This window comes from Carya illinoinensis, chromosome 5 (genome assembly GCF_018687715.1).
Source record: "Carya illinoinensis cultivar Pawnee chromosome 5, C.illinoinensisPawnee_v1, whole genome shotgun sequence".
Lineage (NCBI taxonomy): Eukaryota > Viridiplantae > Streptophyta > Magnoliopsida > Fagales > Juglandaceae > Carya > Carya illinoinensis.
In genome coordinates this window covers 40,098,602-40,121,703 of record NC_056756.1, presented here as the reverse complement: position 1 = coordinate 40,121,703, position 23,102 = coordinate 40,098,602, and the positions used below count along the sequence as shown (strand labels likewise).

Sequence of the window (23,102 nt, the reverse complement as noted above, 5' to 3'; positions counted from 1 at the left end):
GGCCTGCCTTTTCTTTTCTTTCATGTAAAATGACCAGTTGTATGGAATCATCTACAACATAAAAACTAATAATACCACCACACATAAAATTTTAGATGTTTCTTAGTCTTTTTTTTTTTTTTTTTCTTTCTATTCTTTCTTTTCTTTCCTACAACGTAAGAACTAAAAACTAGGTGGAATTGAAAAGCCGATAGAAAAGATAGATCGATTAACATAACATAAAGCGAGAGAGAGAGAGAGAGAGAGAGAGAGAGAGAGAGAGAGAGAGAGAGAGAGAGAGAGAGAGAGAGAGAGAGAGAGAGAGAGAGAGAGAGAGAGAGAGAGAGAGAGAGAGAGAGAGAGCTGTTAATCAGTGAAAACTAGATTTAGGGTTTCCCCAACAATCAATCTCGCCTGCAATAACATTTCAGGACCAACAGAAATCAAAATGAAGACAAAAAACTGCAATATATATCATATATAGTAGATCGAATATATATCATAAGATAAATGCGATTGAAATGAAAAAAAAAACTACCTGTAAACTTTTCGATCGTCTTCGTCAGTCAGCTTCGGCGATACTGAGTGTAGGGGGTTTTTTTCGGAAAAGTGTGAAGCCGATAGAAAGGGGGAATAATTTCAATTCTGAAACCAAAGTGAAAATGAAGAGACTCATTCCCGCTCTGTACAAAACTAAAACGAGGCGTTTCATTTACAATGAAGATGGAAATAGATCAAAACGCTTCGTTTCATTAATCCACATCAACTGTAGTGCACAAATGGGTGTGCGTTGTGCCTACATTCAGACTTTTCCTTCTCTAATATATTGAAAGTATCTCCATATAATATGCGAGTTGTACAAGGAAAACAAAACTTAAAAAAATACTATTTGTCTCACTTTTAATTCCCACTTAAAATTGTTAATATTTTATTCAAAATGTGTTTTAGATTTTTTATCAAACATCGGGAGTGCATTTAATCGTGTATTTCCAGGGAAAAGACACATCACCCCCTCCTCGAATTATCAAGACCGAACAGAAGTTCTTCACAAGTAGTCGGCTATGCAGGAAAACACCCAATAATAGGGATAAAAGGAGTGGACAGCTGTAGAAACGAGGAAAATGGACATTAAGTCAAACCGTTTCGATCAAAGACCCAGTTACCTCGCAGACTGTGGTTCTTCTAGAAGATGATGGCAAAGATTTGAGGGATCAAGGTCCCCGGCAATTCCTAGCAATTGCAGAGCCCTGGAATTAGACAAATCCTGTCCGTTCATTCGAAGATCAAAAGGGCCAGTGACCACCACTACGGCCTCGTTCGTCACTATGCCTCATTCCTGAGCAAGTACCTCTCTCATCACTCTGTTTCCTTTCTTCGGGTTTCATCAACCCTTGCAAATGGAGATTGATCTCTATTCTATTCTCTCTCCTTAAAGAGTAAAGACAATAACGTTAATCTCACCGTTGGCGTGATTTTTCTTCTTTTTCACAAAGAATCATGCTAATCGCGACGTCGCATACGAAACTCACACGGATCGTTGATGTGACAAGATTCACAGAAATCAGATGTCTATGATTGAGGGTCTGCTAAGATCCGTTTTTTTCGTTGAGCTGAATTGAAATTAATTGAAATTTGGAAGTATTATTCGCCCAGAAAACTGGAGGGAGTTGTTCTGAGTTCCATTTGCGTTGGACTTCTTTCCTGTATATGTACACCGTTGCCACACAAAATTGGTCGAATGCTGAACTGAACTGAGCATAATCTTATCGTTGAGGTCGATAATGGAGACCTGGTTCATCATCATCGTCTCCCTCTGTATCGCAGCCCTCCTTAACCTTCTCGTCTTCAAGAAATCCTCCGGAAACAAGCAGCTCCCTCCTGGGCCCCTCAACATACCCATCTTCGGCAACTTATATATGCTTCCCAGGTCCTCCTCCGAGCTCGAGCCCATACTCCGCAAACTCCACACCAGGTATGGCCCCATCGTTACTCTGCATATCGGCTCCCGTCCGGCTATCTACGTCGCCAACCGCTCTATCGCCCACCAAGCCCTCGTCCAGAACGGCGCCGTCTTCGCTGATCGCCCCCCCGCCCTCCCCACTAGCAAGATCCTCTCCAGCAACCAGTGCACCATCAGCTCCTCCTTCTACGGACCAACGTGGCGACTTTCCGCCGAAACCTCACCTCCGAGATTCTCCACCCTTCGCGTGTCAAGTCCTACTCTCGCGCCCGCAAGTGGGTATTGGACATCCTTCTCAACCGCCTTGAATCTCACTCCACGACCGAATCCGGCTTGGTTAACCCCGTCCGCCTGATTGAGCACTTCCAATACGCAATGTTTTGCCTGCTGGTTCTAATGTGCTTCGGGGACAAGCTCCTCGAGACCCAGATAAAAGAAATCGAAGCCATCCAGCGTCGACTGCTTTTGAGCTTGGGTCGCTTTATCATGCTCAATTTCTGGCCGAGGCTTGGAAAGATACTATTCCGCAAGCGTTGGGAAGAGTTGATCAACCTTCGGAGAGACCAGAATGCTATACTAGGGCCTTTGATAGAAGCGAGGAAGAGAGTGAAGCAAGAGAGGCTAACCAAGGCAAAAGAGGACGCCCCCCTGAAAGATAATGGTGATAATGAGTTTGTGGTGTCGTACGTGGATACTTTGTTGGATTTGGAGTTGCCGGAGGGGAAGAGGAAGCTTAGCGCGGAGGAGATGGTCAGCTTGTGCTTGGAGTTTCTCCATGCGGGCACGGATACAACGTCCACGGCGTTACAGTGGATCATGGCGAATTTGGTGAAATACCCCCATGTCCAAGAGAAGCTTTGGGCAGAGATCAAAGGGGTCGTTGGAGGGCATGCAGAAAAGGAGGTGAAGGAAGAGGATTTGCACAAGATGCCGTACTTGAAGGCAGTGGTTTTGGAGGGCTTAAGGCGTCACCCACCAGGGCACTTCGTGTTGCCACATGCTGTGACGGAGGATGTCGTGTTGGAAGGCTACTCGGTGCCCAAGAATGCCACTTTGAATTTCATGGTGGCAGAAATGGGCTGGGACCAGAAGGTGTGGGAAGATCCCATGGCGTTCAAGCCAGAGAGATTCTTGAGAGGTAGTGATGGAGGAGGAGGGGAAGTGTTTGATATAACGGGAAGCAGGGAGATTAAGATGATGCCGTTTGGGGCTGGGAGGAGGATCTGTCCTGGCCTTGGTTTGGCAATGCTTCATTTGGAGTACTTTGTTGCCAATTTCGTATGGAATTTTCAATGGAAGGCTGTGGATGGTGATGATGTTGATTTGTCAGAGAAGCAGGAGTTCACTATGGTGATGAAGGATCCATTGAAGGCCAATCTATTTCCCAGATTGTGAATGGTTAGCTTTAATTTTCTTATGTTAAAAACGTGAAGACTTGAATCTGTAGTTAAGATATCCATGTTGGCCCTTTCTCTGCTATTTACTGGATGGATGCCTCTGTATCTCTATAGTCCACTGTTTGTATGTAAAGGCAACAATTTGTTGGGTTATTTCTCCATTAACATTGCTACGTGAGTGAGATACGTAAAATTAGATACAAGTTCTGTGATGCAATTTTGATCTTTGTGAGATCAAGATTGCAAACTGGTGAGACTTATGATTATGATCTCTATTTTTTTCAAAAATTGTGGGGAGGTGCAATCACAGCATTCGCGTCAAGCTCTGTAAACGGTCTCCTTTAGATAAAAAAAAAAAACTTTGGCAAAACTATAAAAGCTTCCTAGTTGATTTTTTCATGTTATTATATTCAACAACAGATCAGGCTGATTCAATACCTTTCCAGCTTCTATATTTTTTTCGGCCCTTCCTTCCCTCTTTCTCGTCTCCAACTCCAACAGTCAGCAGTTAATTTCTCTTCCTTTCCATCTTGTCATTTTTGGAACTGAAAATAACCATATATATGGAACCTGGACAGTAATTTTTAGGGTTTCTATGGCCTAAATTTGTGTCTGTATGCATTCGATTGTGTGCTTTCCCTATAGAGCACGAAGTATTCTTTTCTTCTTTTAATCTCATGAAACAGATGGTTGCTTGTGTCAATGTTCCACGGGCATTGAATTCTGAAGTTCAATGAATTTTGCAAAATGTATTGGTTTTACATGTACATATCCTTTTCATTGGAGAGTCAATGTACTGGAAGTCATTTTTGCTGATTATTTGCGGCAAGTTGCAGACCCATTGTTATTACAGTTTTCAAGTTCACTGAATAGAGGCTGTTTTTTTTTTTTAGCAGAAACGAACACTGCAGTCTTGACTAATCTTAGTTTTACAGTTATTTCCTTGATATAAAAAATTAGTTGAATATTACTCGCAAAAAGGGCACATAAAAGTTAAAAAAAAGGGTCAAGTCTCTCTCAGGCTTACAAATTTTTGTGGGCTTTGAATTCATGGTGCCGGTGCTGCAGCAGTTTTAGATTATAGCTTTAACTTTTAACTATTTTTGGTGAGATTTATATTGGTAAGGTCATGGGTGAATGTGATATCGATTAACCTAGTTAGTGTATGTAAACGAATGTCATCTACATGTATTTTCTTGCTTAAGTCTATTGTTTTTAGAAAAAAAAGTCCTAACAATTACTTTTTGTGGGCTTCACTGGAAACTATACTGCAATTGCATACATATTTTATTCTTTTCTTGGTATTTGTTACACAGTTGAAATGTAATCTTTTATTGGCATGTGCGTATGCATTCAACATGTATATATGTAAGTCATTTAATTCCTTTTTCTATGTTCTTCCCCATTCGGCACTGTCCTGTCATGCCACCTTGTTTTTTTTTTTTTTTTTTTTTTTTTTTTTTTTTCTTCTGAATCAAATCGATCTGTATTTATCTGTAATCAATATTGTCTATACATTCGTTATCCGTTTTTATACTTTCTGAAATACAACTTGGAATATCTTCCATCCAAACTATCTTAGACTCTAAGCTAAGAGCCTTCTTTGCTAAAATGTAAGCCACTTCATTTGAGTTACTCTTAAGAAATTGCACCTTCCAGTTTTTGTAATGTTGCAGCATCTGCTTTGCATCTTGTACTATACTTCCATAAGCAGGGTAGTCTTCACTTTCCTCATTTACAGCCTTCACAATGGTATATATATGTATCGCCTTCAAAGATCACTCTATTGAAGCCAAGATCTCTATCCGGTTCCATAGCTTTCTAGAGGGTCATGCATTCTGCTGTAGCTAGTTGCTGCACGTACTTCTTCTAATCACAACAAGCTATTAGGACTTCTCCACACTCATTCCTTATAACTACTCCTGTCCCCATTTTTCTTTGTTTTTTGTTAATAGCTGCTTCCCAATTAGCCTTTACATAGTCCTTACTTGGTTTCTTCCACCTTCGTTGCCTTTCTACAGGGTTGCTAGATTGCTTTTTGAGAGCCATGTTATGAGCCAACTGAAAATCCCTTATTTCATCCCTTGCTGCTCTAATCACCTGTCCAGGGTTTCTGAAGTTGTTTTTGAACACAAACTGATTTCTTCTCAGCCATAATCCCCCCATAATCATAGCCACCTCCTCCATTTCCTTTTTAATCAGCTTTTGCATCATTTTTTTCTATTAAAACCAGCAGGTTGTCTCCAGTAATACTCCATTTTTGAATTCTATCCAGAGACTCAAGTCAAACATCATTGGTAGCAGAACACTGCCACAACACATGCATGGTAGATTCCACCTCAAATTTGCATACTGGGCATAAGGCACTGTCCACTATCTTCTTAGACGTCAAATTACTCCTTGTGGCAAGGTAATTGTTCCCAGCTTTCCATAAAAACAGTTTTACTTTCTCTGGGATGTTCGACTCGCAGATCCTAACCCACCTCTAATCATCGTCATATTCCTCCAATGTTTCCCCTTTTAATCTTTTCTCTCTCTCCATCTCTAGGTAGTATGCACTTCTCACCAAGAATATTCCCTTCTTAGAAGGTCCCCATACCATTTTATCACCAAAGTTCAATTTACTCAAAGGTAAACTCAAAATTTGTTCCACCTCCTCCTACCCAAATATTTCATTTATCAAAGTCTTGTTCCATTCCTTACTTTTTTGCACAATTAGTTCCTCCACCCTTGCATCCTCTTGCAGCCTTGAAACAGGAGCCTATACACAAAAGGAAGTCGGATGTAAGCCATTTGTATCCCCATATTTTAATACTTCTATCGTCCCTCATCCCTTCTTTTAATAATTCTGATGCCTTCTACACACTCTTCCAAATCAAAGAGGGTCTGCCACCCAGTTAAGCATTTAAGAAGGAAGAATCTTTAAAATACTTTCGTTGAAAAATCCGATCTAGTAGCTCGGATTTTTAGGCTGTCAAGATTATGCTTTAACCTCCATCTACCCTTACTTTGCAAGCAAGCCCAAGTTGCTTCTGTCATGCCATCTTGTTTAAACCTTCCTTTGATAGCAACTCCATTTGTTGGGTTGTTTGTGTTTCATTCCTTTGTCTAAGATTCTAGAACTTCTTAATTTGTACTACTTCTGTAGGGAGACATTGATCTGCATTCTGCACCATCTGTTTTTCATCTTTATTTTGGCAGTATTTTCTTGAAACTGGCATTTAATTTGTATGTCCTGGTTAACCATTCTTCACCATCTCATTTTCCAAAACATGATCCTTCAAGATCTTAAAAAAAGAAAAAAAAAATAGAGAAATAATTTGTACGGTATTTGGGTGTGCAAGTTTCGTGCATTTTTTTATTTTTTTAATATAGTGAGCAAATCTGCGACTGGCATAAGAAAAACTCACTTTTCAATGTTGGGTATTACTTTTTTTTTTTTTTCGAAATGGCATGTGCAAGATTTTTTCACTCTAAAATTTTATCTAGCATTAATGTAAGAATAATATTGTGTTTAGGGTATTTCAAACAGTTATTTTATTTTCTGACTGAGATGAAGGAAGGTGTTGCATGCAATTTCTCAAATAGAATTTGGTCCACCCTTCTCAAATGAATACTATCAATTACTGGCAAAGTTATACATGCGATTTTTGGTATTAGATGGTTACAAATGTTGCTACTAGTGGTGTGGCAGAGCCAAGATTTTGTTTCACAGTATAATTATGGAATTCAAATAAGTTGATTTGATAATTATAATTATGTAATCAAATCAAGATAATAATCAAATCAATGATGATATTATCTTCAACATTTTCTAAAATTAAAGTGGAGAATTTAAAAATCTTGAATTTGAAATTTGATGCAGCCTTTATTTTCATTGATTGATTGCGATGAGATAATTAAAGTGACATTGGTGATGAAGTGTCTGCTTGTTGAAACATCATCTTTTTGCTTAACCTGGCACAACCTCTCTCTTAGAATCCCACCACACGACGCACGTCCTCTATCTGTGCGTCCTCTATCTCTTCCGGAGACATGGTAAGCCTATCTCTCTCTTCTATTTCAAGTGTAAAATTTAGGCACTGGAAATATACAACCACTTCGATGAGGCTTAGCCTCCAATACTAAGCAAATTGACTGCAAATGAGTTCCATTTTCATTACTGGAAGTTCTTTAAATACAACAGAAAAAATAACAATATGAACAACAATTAATGGACTAAACAGACCACAAATAACGTGGCTAGAAACTGCTTAATAACTACCCAAGACCCTTTCCACCATAAATCTCAACACACTACTTTAATACCCACACTTGACTCAACAGAATTATAAATGGACTCAATAAACATAATTAGACTCACAACCCAATACAAATACTGACCCACAACAATAGCTTAGCTTTCTGGCATGTGACACCCTTCGTCTTCTCTCTCTCTTCTCTTTTCAGCTTCACTTTCTCTTAAATCTTTTTAGGGTCTTGAAAGGCTAAGTGCTAACGATTCAACGAAGCTTTGTGAAATTTCTCCAGTCTTGAAAATCCGTGTTGTGCCATCACGGTATGGGGTGAGTTTTTTTTTTTTTTTTTTTTAAATTTTTTTTAATTTCTCTCTTTTTGCTGATTTGATTTCTAAGTGGAGATGGAAAATGTGAAGTCCTGCGTGAAGCTTTGGTGAATTTGTGTAAATGGAAAATGAAAGATGTGAATCTGTGTTGTGAATGATGAATCTTTGTAGATACTTTGGTGAATGATGAATATGTGTAGATGCTTTGGTGAATCTGAATTTTCATATTTATGTATGTATGTTTGTATGTGTAGGTATACGTGTGTGTATTACATTTAGTGATTCTAGTGAATTATTTAGTTTGTTAATTTTGGTTATGTATAATTAATTTGTATGAATGATTTATTTTTGCAATTTTGGTTATGATTTAATAAAATTGAAATTTGAAAAAGTAAGTTTTTAAAAAAATAAAAAATAAAATTTAGAAGCCCAAATCCAATTAGTAAGAGTCCAAAATTGCCAAATTGAAATTTCAAATGGGTTAAAGAAAAAAGCTCAAATCCGACTTCGCTTTGACAAGTTGGAGTTGGTGGTCGAATTCAACCTCTGACAAAGTCGAAGTTGATTCAGAGTTAGAGTCGGAGGTTGGTCATACTAACTCTAACTTGGTCGATTCTCAAGCCTAGATCCTGAGGGGGAAGTGAGATCAAGATATTAGGGGAAGACATTCAGGTGGAAATCTGTGACGTGGCGACCAAATTAGATTTGCCATGTCACGATGTGTGGTGTTGGAGTAAACGACCGGCCTATGAATAGATCTTCTCATATTACAAATTAATGTGATTTGATATGGTTCGTCAGATTATAAATTTATATTTATTAAGTGATCCAAATAAACGAAAAATCATTTTCTGAAAACTTCTATCACCACACTAATTTTATTTTGAAATATCTTTATTTCGTTAACAAGTTTCTTATGCCCATTGTTTTTTTAGGAAAATGATAAAGCCATTGAGGTTTTCTACCAAGGCTTTCTATCTACTTGTATTTTTTTGATATTTTTTATTTAATAGTTAATGAAGTATATTTTATTGAGTTTGTAAATTTTAAAAAAAAAATTAAAGAAACTTAAAAACTGTTTGGAAAAAAAGCAAATAAAAAAGCTAAGTGCAAAATGCGCTGTTGGTAGAAAGCATGAGTAGTAGTAGCATCCTTGCTTTTATTATTTACTTATTTTTCAGATTTATAATATTTTTTATTTTCCTTATAATTCTTTCTTATATATTTGTAACTATTTTTTGTCATTAATAAAATTTCATATTATAGTTTTTTTTTTCACATCTCACAAAAAATATTTTTTGGTCTCTTTTCACTACTTTTTTTGTTCTTTTACTTTGGTGTGCAGTACATATGCAAGCAATACATTTTCAAGAAAACAAACCATCTGGTAAATTCGCAAAGTCATTTTCCCAATTTTTTTTTTTTTTTTTTTTTTTTAAACTTCCAAGTCTTCCACTTGTTTATTTTGACTGGAATTGTTAGTTTCATCTATGCCATAATCAAGTTAACCATTAAGGCAACAAATCTCTAATGGTTAATATGCCACCGACAAAAAATTTATGTTCCGCCAATGAAGACCCATGTTTCTAAACAAAAGAAGAATCTACATGCTCTCGTATTTAAGTTATGTGATAAAATATTTCCTGATTCGCCGTTGAAGACCCATGTTACTAACCGAGTGTACTAGTAGTTACTAGTTAGTGATGCAGAAAAAACGTGTTCGATCTCAACATCACATGCCTTCGTTTTCTTTAACATGTGGCTTTACTTGCTCCGATGACTTACATCCTATCAGTCTTTTTATTTATTTATCATCAATTCAGGTTTTAAAGCACATCACAGTCACTCATGTCATCGTATAATTTTATGGGGCCTTATTATTTCCTTGTTTGAGATTGCATTTGTCTATGATTCATTGTAACCCATAATCTATTACCTGCTTCTGCATATAATAGTGTCTTTAATCATCATCAGTGGAGTTCTCCAATATATTGAAAGTATCTCCGTATAATATGCGAGTTGTACATGGAAAACAAAACTTAAAAAAATATATTTGTCTCACTTTTAAGTCCCACTTAAAATTGTTAATATTTTATTCAAAATGTGTTTTAGATTTTTTATCAAACATCTGGGGTGCATTTAACCGTGTATTTCCATGGAAAAGGACACATCACCCCCCTCCTCGAACTATCAAAACCGACAAGAAGTTCTTCACAAGTAGTCGGCTATGCAGGAAAACACCCAATAATAGGGATAAAAGGAGTGGACAGCAGTAGAGACGAGGAAAATGGACATAAGTCAAACCGTTTCGATCAAAGACCCAGTTACCTCGCAGACTGTGGTTCTTCTAGAAGATGATGGCAAAGATTTGAGGGATCAATGTCCCCGGCAATTCCTAGCAATTGCAGAGCCCTGGAATTAGACAAATCCTGGCCGTTCATTCGAAGATCAAGGGCCAGTGACCACCACTACGGCCTCGTTCGTCACTATGCCTCATTCCTGAGCAAGTACCTCTCTCATCACTCTGTTTCCTTTCTTCGGGTTTCATCAACCCTTGCAAATGGAGATTGATCTCTATTCTATTCTCTCTCCTTATAAAGAGTAAAGACAATAACGTTAATCTCACCGTTGGCGTGATTTTTCTTCTTTTTCACAAAGAATCATGCTAATCGCGACGTCGTATACGAAACTCACACGGATCGTTGATGTGACAAGATTCACAGAAATCAGATTTCTATGAGTGAGGGTCTGCTAAAATCCGTTTTTTGCATTGAGCTGAATTGAAATTTGGACGTATTATTCGCCCAGAAAACTGGTGTGAGTTGTTCTGAGTTCCATTTGCGTTGTACTTCTTTCCTGTATATGTACACCGTTGCCACACAAAATTGGTCGAATACTGAACTGAACAGAGCATAATCTTATCGTTGAGGTCGATAATGGAGACCTGGTTCATCATCATCGTCTCCCTCTGTATCGCAGCCCTTCTTAACCTTCTCGTCTTCAAGAAATCCTCCGGAAAAAAGCAGCTCCCTCCCGGACCCTTCAACATACCCATCATCGGCAACTTCTGTTTGCTTCGCAGGTCCTTCTCCGAGCTCGAGCCCATACTCCGCAACCTCCACACCAAGTATGGCCCCATCGTTACTCTGCATATCGGCTCCCGTCTGGCTGTCTTCATCGCCAACCGCTCTATCGCCCACCAAGCCCTGGTCCAGAACGGCGCCGTCTTCGCTGATCGCCCCCCCGCCCTCCCCACTGGCAAGATCCTCTCCAGCAACCAGTGCAACATCAGCTCCTCCTTCTACGGACCAACGTGGCGACTTTTCCGCCGAAACCTCACCTCCGAGATTCTCCACCCTTCGCGTGTCAAGTCCTACTCTCGCGCGCGCAAGTGGGTATTGGACATCCTTCTCAACCGCCTTGAATCTCACTCCACGACCGAATCAGGCTTGGTTAACCCCGTCCGCCTGATTGAGCACTTCCAATACGCTATGTTTTGCCTGCTGGTTCTAATGTGCTTCGGGGACAAGCTCCTCGAGACCCAGATAAAAGAAATCGAAGCCATCCAGCGTCGCCTGCTTTTAAGCTTGGGTCGCTTTAACATGCTCAATTTCTGGCCGAGGCTTGGAAAGATACTATTCCGCAAGCGTTGGGAAGAGTTGTTCAACCTTCGGAGAGACCAGAATGCGATACTAGGGCCTTTGATAGAAGCGAGGAAGAGAGTGAAGCAAGAGAGGCTAAGCAAGGCAAAAGAGGAGGCCCCCCTGGAAGATAATGGTGATAATGAGTTTGTGGTGTCGTACGTGGATACTTTGTTGGATTTGGAGTTGCCGGAGGGGAAGAGGAAGCTTAGCGCGGAGGAGATGGTCAGCTTGTGCTCGGAGTTTCTCAACGCGGGCACGGATACAACGTCCACGGCGTTACAGTGGATCATGGCGAATTTGGTGAAATACCCCCATGTCCAAGAGAAGCTTTGGGCAGAGATAAAAGGGGTCGTCGGAGGGCATGCAGGAAAGGAGGTGAAGGAAGAGGATTTGCACAAGATGCCGTACTTGAAGGCAGTGGTTTTGGAGGGCTTAAGGCGTCACCCACCAGCGCACTTCGTGTTGCCACATGCTGTGACGGAGGATGTCGTGTTGGAAGGCTACTCGGTGCCCAAGAATGCCACTTTGAATTTCATGGTGTCAGAAATGGGCTGGGACCAGAAGGTGTGGGAAGATCCCATGGCGTTCAAGCCAGAGAGATTCTTGAGAGGTAGTGATGGAGGAGGAGGGGAAGTGTTTGATATAACGGGAAGCAGGGAGATTAAGATGATGCCGTTTGGGGCTGGGAGGAGGATCTGTCCTGGCCTTGGTTTGGCAATGCTTCATTTGGAGTACTTTGTTGCCAATTTAGTACGGAATTTTCAGTGGAAGGCTGTGAATGGTGATGATGTTGATTTGTCAGAGAAGCAGGAGTTCACTATGGTGATGAAGGATCCACTGAAGGCCAATCTATTTCCCAGATTGTGAATGGTTAGCTTTAATTTTCTTATGTTAAAAACGTGAAGACTTGAATCTGTAGTTAAGATATCAATGTTGGCCCTTTCTCTGCTATTTACTGGATGGATGCCCCTGTATCTCTATGGTCCACTGTTTGTATGTAAAGGCAACAATTTGTTGGTTTATTTCTCCATTAACATTGCTACGTGAGTGAGATAAGTAAAATTCGGAGGTGCAATTTTGATCTATGTGAGATCAAGATTGCAAACTGTTGAGACTTATGATTATGATCTCTATTTTTTTCAAAAATTGTGGGGAGGTGCAATTACAGCATTTGGGTCAAGCTCTGTAAACGGTCTCCTTTAGATTAAAAAAAAAAAAAAAACTTTGGCAAAACTATAAAAGCTTCCTAGTTGATTTTTTCATGTTATTATATTCAACAACATATCAGGCTGATATATATACCTTTCCAGCTTCTATATTTTTTTCAGCCCTTCCTTCCCTCTTTCTCATCTCCGACTCCAACAGCCAGCAGGTAATTTCTCTTCCTTTCCATCTTGTCATTTTTGGAACTGAAAATAACCATATATGGGGAACCTGGAGAGTAATTTTTAGGGTTTCTATGGCCTAAATTTGTGTCTGTATGCATTCGATTGTGTGCTCTCCTTATAGAGCGCGGAGTATTCTTTTCTTCTTTTAATCTCCTGAAACAGATGGTTGCTTGTGTCAATGTTGCACGGGCGTTGAATTCTGAAGTTCAATGAATTTTGCAAAATGTTTGGGTTTTACATGTACGTATCCTTTTCATTGGAGAGTCAATGTACTGGAAGTCATTGTTGCTGATTGTTTGCGGCAAGTGGCAGACCCATTGTAATTACTGTGTTCGAGTTCAATGAAAAGAGGCTGTTTTTTTAGCAGAAACGAACACTGCAGTCTTGACTAATCTTAGTTTACAGTTATTTCCTTGATGTCAAGAATTAGTTTGAATATTACTCACAAAAAGGGGACATAAAAGTTTAAAAAGAAAGGGTCAAGTCTCTCTCAGGCTTACATATTTTTGTGGGCTTTGAATTCATGGTGCCGGTGCTGCAGCAGTTTTAGATTATAGCTTTAACTTTTAACTATTTTTGGTGAGATTTATATTGGTAAGGTCATGGGTGAATGTGATATGGATTAACCTAGTTATTGTATGTAAATGAATGTCATCGACATGTAGTTTCTTGCATAAGTCTATTGTTTTTAGAAAAAGAGTCCTAACATTTATTTTTTGTGGGCTTCACTGGAAACTATACTGCAATTGCATACATATTTTAATCTTTTCTTGGTATTTGTTACACAGTTGAAGTGTAATCTTTTATTGGCATGTGCGTATGCATTCAACATGTATATATGTAAGTCATTTAATTCCTTTTCGTATGTCCTTCCCCATTCGGCACTGTCCTGTCATGCCACCTTGGTTTTTTTTTTTTTTTGAATCAAATCGATTATCTGTAATCAATATTGTTTATACATTTCTTATCCTTTTTTATACTTTCTAAAATACAACTTGGAATATCTTCCATCCAAACTATCTTAGACTCTAAGCTAAGAGCCTTCTTTGGTAAAATGTAAGCCACTTCATTAGAGTTACTGTTAACAAATTGCACCTTCCAGTTTTTGTAATGCTGCAGCATCTGCTTTGCATCTTGTACTATACTTCCATAAGCAGGGTAGTCTTCACTTTCCTCATTTACAGCCTTCACAATGGTATATATATGTATCACCTTCAAAGATCACTCTATTGAAGCCAAGATCTCTACCCAGTTCCATAGCTTTCCAGAGGGTCATGCATTCTGCTGTAGCTGGTTACTGCACGTACTTCTTCTGATCACAACAAGCTATTAGGACTTCTCCACACTCATCCCTTATAACTACTGCTGACCCCATTTTTCTTTGTTTTTGGTTAATAGCTGCTTCCCAATTAGCCTTTACATAGTCCTCACTTGGTTTCTTCCACCTTCGTTACCTTTCTACAGGGTTGCTAGATTGCTTTTTGAGAGCCATGTTCTGAGCCAACTGAAAATCCCTTATTTCATCCCTTGCTGCTCTAATCACCTGTCCAGGGTTTTTGAAGTTGTTTTCTAACACAAACTGATTTCTTCCCAGCCATAATCCCCTCATAATCATAGCCACCTCCTCCATTTCCTTTTTAATCAGCTTCTGCATCATTTTTTCTATTAAAACCAGCAGGTTGTCTTCAGTGATGCTCCATTTTTTAATTCTATCCAGAGACTCCAGCCACACATCATTGGTAGCAGAACACTGTCACAACACATCCCTACACTACTTCTGTAGGGAGACATTGATCTGCACCATCTTATTTTCATCTTTATTTTGGCAGCATTTTCTTGAAACTGGCATTTAATTTGTATGTCCTGGTTAACCATTCTTCACCATCTCATTTTCCAAAACATGATCCTTCAAGATCTTACAAAAAAAAAGAGAGAGAGAGAGAAATGATTTGTACGGTATTTGGGTGTGCAAGTTTCGTGCATTATTTTTGATAAATATAGTGAGCAAATCTGAGATTGGCATAAGAAAAACTCACTTTTCAATGTTGGGTCTTACTTTTTTTAAAATGTCATGTGCAAGATTTGTTCATTCTAAAATTTTACCTAGCATTAATATAAGAATAATATTGTGTTTAGGGTATTTCAAACAGTTATTATATTTTCTCACTAAGATGAAGGAAATTGTTGCATGCAATTTCTCAAATAGAATTTGGTCCACTCTTCTCAAATCAATACTATCAATTACTAGCGAAGCTGTACATGCGGTTTTTGGTATTAGATGGTTACAAGTGCTGCTGCTAGTGGTGTGGCAGAGCCAAGATTTTGTTTCACAGTATAATTATGGAATTCAAATAAGTTGATTTGATAATTATGTAATCAAATCAAGATAATAATCAAATCAATAATGATATTATCTTCAACATTTTCTAAAATTAAAGTGGAGAATTTAAAAATCTTGAATTTGAAATTTGGTACAGCTTTTATTTTCATTGATTGATTGCGATGAGATAATTAAAGTGACATTGGTGATGAAGTGTCTGTTTGTTGAAACATCAAATATAGAGTTGTAGTCAATAATTGGTTGATAATGGGTCAAAGTCAACAAAAGGTTAATAATAGGTCGAACAATTGAGCCAACAGTAGGTTACACATTATCAAAATCACAAGGCAAAAAATGGGTTTAGGATCACAATCAGTGCTTAAAATAGACCAAAACTCAATAAAAAGGCTCACAGCTAATAAAAATACTTCAAATGCATAGATTTGAAATGAAACATACTCGAACAACAATGAAAATTTTGTAAAAGGTAAAGTTAACAGAAGAATTTTAAAAGAAATGGTTTACATGAATGAACTCTGAATTACCCAAGGGCTCTAATAAAAATATAAAATAGATAATGAAAAAAGAGGAGGGTGAAAGACTTCAAGGATTACGTTTTTACTATTCTCATGGAGTGATAGAATACAAAGCACCAGTCCCTATTTATCGAAAAATTATATGGAAATGAGATAAGGTAAATATTTTTGAAAATCTACTAATTTGATAATTTTAAAAATTAAAACAATTGAGTTAAAAATTATGTAACCAAATCAATATAATAGTCAAATCAAATTATTGATTGATATCATCTTCAACTATGTTATTATATTGTAAAATTCTTTTTGGTGTAAACTAGATCTAACATGTCATATCTATGGATGGAGTGAAGGAAACTTCATCCAATTCAACTTGAAAGAAAACTTCCATTTTCAAAAACGATATGCCAACAAGCAAACCCAAACTCAACCTTGCATATATAAGTCAAAACCCACCATTTCGTCTTCATTAATTTTGGTTTCTAAATTTGGAAAAAGCCGAAGTGGTCTGCTCCATCTTTCTTCGCAGCCCCTCATTATTTCGTTTTCGCAGCCCTAATAATTTAGACTTTGGAGGCCTTTTGATTCTCCAATTTCAACCGAACATTAACTTCCCGGTTTGGCTGTTGGGGTTTTTGGTGTCTTGTTTCCCTTCCCTGTCACACCAAAGGGACTTTTTCATTCTGTTTTCTGTTTTCTATTTCTTTTTCTCTGTATTGTTTTCTTTTATTTGTTGGATGTGATTTTAAAATTCAAATAATTTCTGACAGAAAATTAATGAAACGGTGCCAAAAGGATTGATCTGAAAATCAACGAAAACTTGTGCAATTGTTGTTGACAATGGAAAACTGAGATAGTAACATTAAAATGGCCTTAATTAAACCACCCAATAAATGATTTATATCTGTTCATTTCAATTTATTGAGTAATCTCCTACCCTCCTTTCTTTTCACTTAATCTGATTGGGTCCAATTCTTTTCTGTATCGGCGCCTCTACAATGTAAAGCGAATTCCAAGAACCTTTTTGTTAGGCCTCCTTTGCTAGGAGGGCGTTAGGGCGTGCGCAGTAAATGGTTGGCTAGGGCATGTGCTACGAAATGCAATAGGAACAAGAGAGAAAACATGATTAGTAAGTGTTAAGCCTAGGTTTTGAGGTGATTTCAAGATGAATAGAATATTGTTTCCCCTCATTGCTCCAAATTTGGGAAGCATTGGGGATTTTCTTGCAGATTTTTCTATTACTAAAAATTTGGTTCAAGAGCTTGAATACGCTATTGCTCAGGCAAAACAACAACCTACTTTTTCTAATAAGTCAAGTAAATTTGTGAAGTCCAAAAAGAAGTTGGTTCTCTAAGGACTCAAGAATAAAGATTTGATTTATCTATTAAAAAAGTCCCTCCAGGACTATAATGATAATTCTAATAATGAGTCTAATGCATCATTTGAAACCTTTGTTGATAATACTGATCCTTATGATAATATATTGGCTCTAAACATCCTATTCATACTTAGTCACACTAATTTTGTTGGTATCCCTTCTAATATTATAACTTGTATCAATAATTATTTGAATAATTTAAGATATCCTACTTAGGACTGAGTAAAAATTGAAAAATCTGCCTTCGATTCTGATAAGTCGGAGTTGGAATCGGAGTTTTTTTAACCAAAAAAGTCAAAGTCGGAGATAACGATGTATCAGTCCAACTCTGATTGTACGACTCTGATATTTGACATATTTTATAAAAATATATATGTATTTTTAATATATATAATTATATATATTGTATAACTATAACTTATATAGTTACTTAAACTCAATAATATACTAGTATAAGCAAATTATTATAAAATAGATTAAATTAACTGATAAAAGTTTAGTATATATAAACACCAAACTATTAACTATTACTACCATGTGATATTAATGTATAAATAACAACTAATGAATAAACACAAATATATAAATTTATAATAACATGTAATACTAGTATATAATAACTAAAGTATAATAACATGTACTAATAATGTATAATAATCAATGTATAATAGCATGTAGTACTAATGCATAAACATTAACATATAATATTAATGTATAATAACATTAATTTGTACAATGATTTATTTTTTCAATTTTGGTTATGTTTTAATAAATTGAAATTGAAAAAATATTTTTAAAAGACACTAAAACCTAGAAGTCAAATCCTATTAGTAAGAGTTCAAAATTGTCAAATTGAAAGTTCAAATGAACTAAAAAAACCCAATACAAAATCTCAGATCCGATTTCATTCCGATAAGTCGAAATTAGAGTTGGATCGAAGGCTATGTGAATCGAAGTCAGAGGTTGGATTCGACCTCCGACAAAGTTAGAGTCTGAGTCGAAGGTAGGCCTCCGACTTTGACATTGTTAGTGCTCAGCCCTAGTCCTACTATGTATGATTATCGACGGTTCAAGATGTTTTCATTTCCATAGTAATGCTAAGGGAACATAGTTTGAAACCTTATTGGAAAGATAAAGTGATTGATGGACTACCTTATCTTTTTGCTTATAAGGTCAAAGATAAACTTACTGATGTTACTAGTTTGATTAACTATTCTAATTTCATATATGGTGATAATATCAAGTATTATATATAATAATAAAAAAAAACTTGGTATCAACATGTGTAATGGTAAAAAAATTTTACAACGACGGCTAAAATATGCCAAATATGAAATGAAAATTTTCTGTGAACAGTTTGACTTGCCGCCTATTGCCCCTTCTAGGCAAAAACGGAAAAATGCTATTTATAAAAATTATGATATATTATATAAATTCAAAAAACACACACCTAAAAAACGTGGTTTTATCAGTGATGACATCAGAAAATTTATCAGCAAATCAGATGGATCTATTGATAGGAAAAATTTGTCCTTCATGGATATCATAACCAAGAAAACGAATCTTTGTTTGAAATTATTTAATTTTCTTAGTAGAGACAACAAGGCTATTTCTTTTGATAACTTCTAGAAATGAATACAGATGTTTTCAATATTCATCAATAGATTTGGAGTAGGTAAGAACATCACCAATGTAAACTATGGTAAATTGACTAAATCAATTAAAAATATCATTCATGATATTCTGGAATTCACTAGGCGCATTCTTAAGATTAGAGTGTATAACATTTCACTCATAATGTCCCAAGAGAGTGGTATTAGCAGTTTTATACCTATCACTTTCACTAATTTTCTGAACGTGGAAAGCAGCACAAGATCATGGTGACTCACTATGCCTAATGATCTTTTTAGCAAGCAAGTCATGGATTTCATGTTTACAAAATTCTAGAGTCTTACTATTAATTTGAATAAGTCTGACTTTAGTAGGAATATTTTTTTCAGAAAAACCTTTAACATGAGGTGAATCAATAATATTTTTCTTCCTATGCTAGAAAGCACTAGGAAAATTAGAACAGACATCATCAAGTTTTTTTATTTATTAAAACTTTCAATAAGTCTACTCCCACAAATTTCAAAGTATCTTCCTTAACCTCCAAATTACTCAATGTCATTTGCAGCCAAGTGTCTTCCCTATGATCAAAGGTAAATTCCAACAAATCAACTCAAATTACCTGATCTCTAAGTATGGTATTAGAGTCAAAAGCTTGCATAGGTATCTAAGAATTGGAGAAGTGTATCCCGAAGTCTTGATCGTCTTTGAAAAGATAGTTAAGTCTAAGCTTTGTCAGCATCCATCCCAAATTCCATCCAAGCCACAACTTGAGACTAAGATAACAAGGGAAAAAAAAAGTGTCACCTGAACAGTAAAATCCTGGATCCAAACTGTAAGACCCAAGAGAGGCCTGAGCGGACAGGTATGAGAAGGTATGTATTACTAGCTGTCCTAAGTAAAAAGGTAGAAGAGGAGGAAAGTTCTTGAGAAAAAAAAATTCAAATAAAATTTAGAGTTAATTAATTTTTAAAAATTAATATGATGTATAGATCTACATCCTGAAAGCTCTAACACTGAATATTATCAAAACATAAGGATATGAAATGTTAGAAGGAAGCCAACCCTTAGCTTTAATACATAGGATATATTACAAGTGCATAAAAACAAATTTTAAGGTTCATGCATTTGTAAAAAGTCCAAAAGATAAAACTTTTCTAATTCAAATAAACAAAAATGATGCAAATATTGAAGTACCAAGATCAATAATTTGGAAAGACATTAATTTACCTAAAGAATAGTTTTTAGATAATGAAAATCACCCACAAAAAAATCGAAAATGAAGTTTCTAATATAGATTTTACTCAACAATACCTTGATGGATCTGTTAGGAATAGTTTTGATCAACCAAGATATCGGCCACCTTTGAAGATCAAAGAAGTAGGATCAAGTAGATCAAGTATGTAAGGAACAATAGGAACAAGACATTTAGAGTCTAAACTACCAAGAAGAGATAAGAATCTTAAACATTGAATCTCATATAAGTACACCATGTTATATAGCTAGGTCAGAAAACATGGAAGGAGAATAACAAAACTACCCAACACAATCGGATTTGGAAGGCCCCATAAATCTCCAACTCCTAACTATAAAAAACTTAAGATAAACATGAAAAAACTTAATGATGACTTCATGTTTGAAGAAAGTACACACAAAACACTGACTTTGGAACAAAAGAAAGAAATTCTTAGTAGCTGGAAAAAATTTATGGTGACAATTTAAATGGAAATTGATTTCTTTTTATATATAGAAAAATATCATTCCAAAGCAATAAATGTAATAACAAAGAAAATATGGGTCAAATAAGATAGAACCATCACAGAATCTAGTCATCGACTCATCCCCATTAGAAACCATAATCTTAGAACATGAAATCAAGAAAGTAGTTGAACATAAATAACTATACAAACCAATGCTCAAGAACTATTGGAAGTCAGCTCGCTAAAATAGAAAATAAACTTGACAACAATACTGAAATCAAAGTCCAAAAGTATGAACATCCCTTAATCCAATTTCCATAAAAAGTAATAGGAATAAAACAAAGAGAAACAAAATCAATTGATAAGGTAAATCAAATGCTGAAAAAGTTAACAAAAATCAAACAAGAAAGTGCACCTATCTCAAAAACTATAAAAGTTATAATAAAGAAAAATGAAGATGATAGTTCAGAAGAGGAAGAAGACGATTACAAAACTAGTTCTACAATAAGTAGGATAGAAAAACAATTCCAAGGTCTTGAGCTAAATAGAATAAAGACTAGAAGATTCAACCCAACGAGCTTGGCAAAAAACTGGTATCGGCCTAGACCAACACCACCAAACTGGTACTTGCTGCTATGCGTACACTCAATTGTCACGTATTTCATAATGTCATCTACCTTCCTCTTCATCCTTTGTATGATAACACCAAAACCGTATTGCTTGACATAATATCGTTCGTAATAGGCCGAAAGCTCTTTATCAATAGCAAACTCCATACCAAATTTTGGCTCCTCAACTCGTTCATCGTCATCTGATACTTCATTAGATCCCTTGGCCTCCATCTATTTATTTATGTCTAATGAAATTTCTAAAAATGCTAATGTACGGTTGGGATTAACATTTATATTATATACACTTGGTGTTTAGTCATCAGATTAAAAGTGTAATACTGTTAGTCATATGACAACTTTAATTTGTCGTGCGTGATGTATCTCCAACTTTCTTTTCACTTTTAGCACTAAATGGCATAGCTGATGATTCACTTGCTAGTTGGGGGGTCTTTAAGATTTTCTCAACTATTACTCCGGATTACTAGACAAAGGGTCGGACATAGTTGGTCCAAAAGGTGATATTAAGGGAGGCTCATAGGCACGGTGTTAGAATGACTCATATGCACCTCTGAAACTATTTAAAAGGAATATACTTGGTTTGTATCTTGAACTCATCTCAACTCCTCTGAATTACTCGAGGAGGGTAGGGCATAGTTGCTCCAAAATGTGGCATCTATGGAGGCTACAAATAGGCACAGTGTTAGAATGACTCAAATGCACATTCAAAATTTTCTTTTTTTAAAAGGAATCTACCTTGATCGTATCTTGAACTCATCTTTACTCGACAGAGGGTAGGATATAGTTGGTCCAAAAGGTGCCATCGATGGAGGCTACAATTAGGCATAGTGGTAGAATGACTCAAATGCATGTTCGAATTTTTTTTTTTTTAAAAAAATAAAAGAAATCTACTTGGCTACCCTCAAGTATATGGATTTGGATATGTATTTGGAGGAATCAAGAATAGCAAGTAATACAGATTTCCTAGACTATAATATCTCTATAATACACAAATAACAATACATCAATTAAATGGAAATATCAAACATAACGACATTTCCAAATGACTAATGTGTATCATACCTTGAGTCAATGCAATTGATGTAGAAGGTGTGTGTGGCCTTTCATCTTTATTTTTGTCCATCGCGCTATTTCAACTGAGTTTTGAAAACAAAGTTACTAAAAAGAAAGGGCATAAATTATTTCACACATTAAAATGATTATATATATATATATATATATATATATATATTAAAAGGCTGTCCTATTTCAGACTTTTTAAAGTCAGTAGGTCTTTCGGAGCATGATCTTAAAGCTAGTTAGTGGCTTTAGTGAACTGCTGGATTGTAAATAAAAGAAGTTCTTGATGAAGTTTGGTTTGTTTGAAGTGTATAGCTAACGTACTCTGGTCAGATCCTTCTTCTCTGGTTCATTCAATTTTGTTAAAATCTACGGCCTTGATTTGATTTTTTAAATTTTAAGTTTTTTCCTGGATGTGGATGCAATTACAAATTAATGCTTTACTACAAGATAGCCAATGGAATTGTTCTTGGTCACATAGAAGATATCAAACCAATTCAAAATACATTTCCTGTACTTGATTGCAAAGTATAGGCAGATTCAATTAAAAAAACCTATAGAGATACCAAAAACCAAAATCTCTAATCTGGCAAATCCACAATATAGGGTTAATTGTCGTGATAACAATATTCACAAGTTTACAATCAGCACTTTTTACAATGGTTATTTTCAATCCACAATATTTACATGCTACCAGGAATGGCAAATGTTAAATAAAATGTATTCTATATTTTCATTCATGATTCTGAAGTATTACACTAAGGTCCTTTTATAGAATGTCTACAACTTTATGGTTGTTACAGAGAAGTGTAGTAGAGGTGCATAGTAGTGCGACGGAGGCACATAGTGCAGTAGAGGCATGTCACCTAGTGCATGCATGTTGCAACGGGCAGCCAACCGGCATCTTCTATGAAGATGTTTTCTACGTGATTCCACTCAA

General features: G+C 36.3%; 1 protein-coding gene and 1 pseudogene across 1 annotated transcript; both read left to right on the top strand.

Annotated features, from left to right (window-relative positions):
- Positions 1-1,056: 1,056 nt before the first annotated feature.
- Positions 1,057-3,553, top strand: LOC122310900 (annotated as a pseudogene).
- A 6,532-nt stretch (positions 3,554-10,085) lies between these two features.
- On the top strand, positions 10,086-12,662 carry LOC122310885 (cytochrome P450 89A2-like). Its single transcript, XM_043125120.1, has one exon. It carries the CDS (start codon positions 10,837-10,839, stop codon positions 12,409-12,411), a length of 1,575 nt encoding a protein of 524 aa, XP_042981054.1. The 5' UTR covers positions 10,086-10,836; the 3' UTR covers positions 12,412-12,662.
- Positions 12,663-23,102: the final 10,440 nt, after the last annotated feature.

Coding starts and splice junctions, on each gene's coding strand:
- LOC122310885 (XM_043125120.1), top strand. CDS start 10,837: ATGGAGACCTGGTTCATCATCATCGTCTCCCTCTGTATCGCAGCCCTT.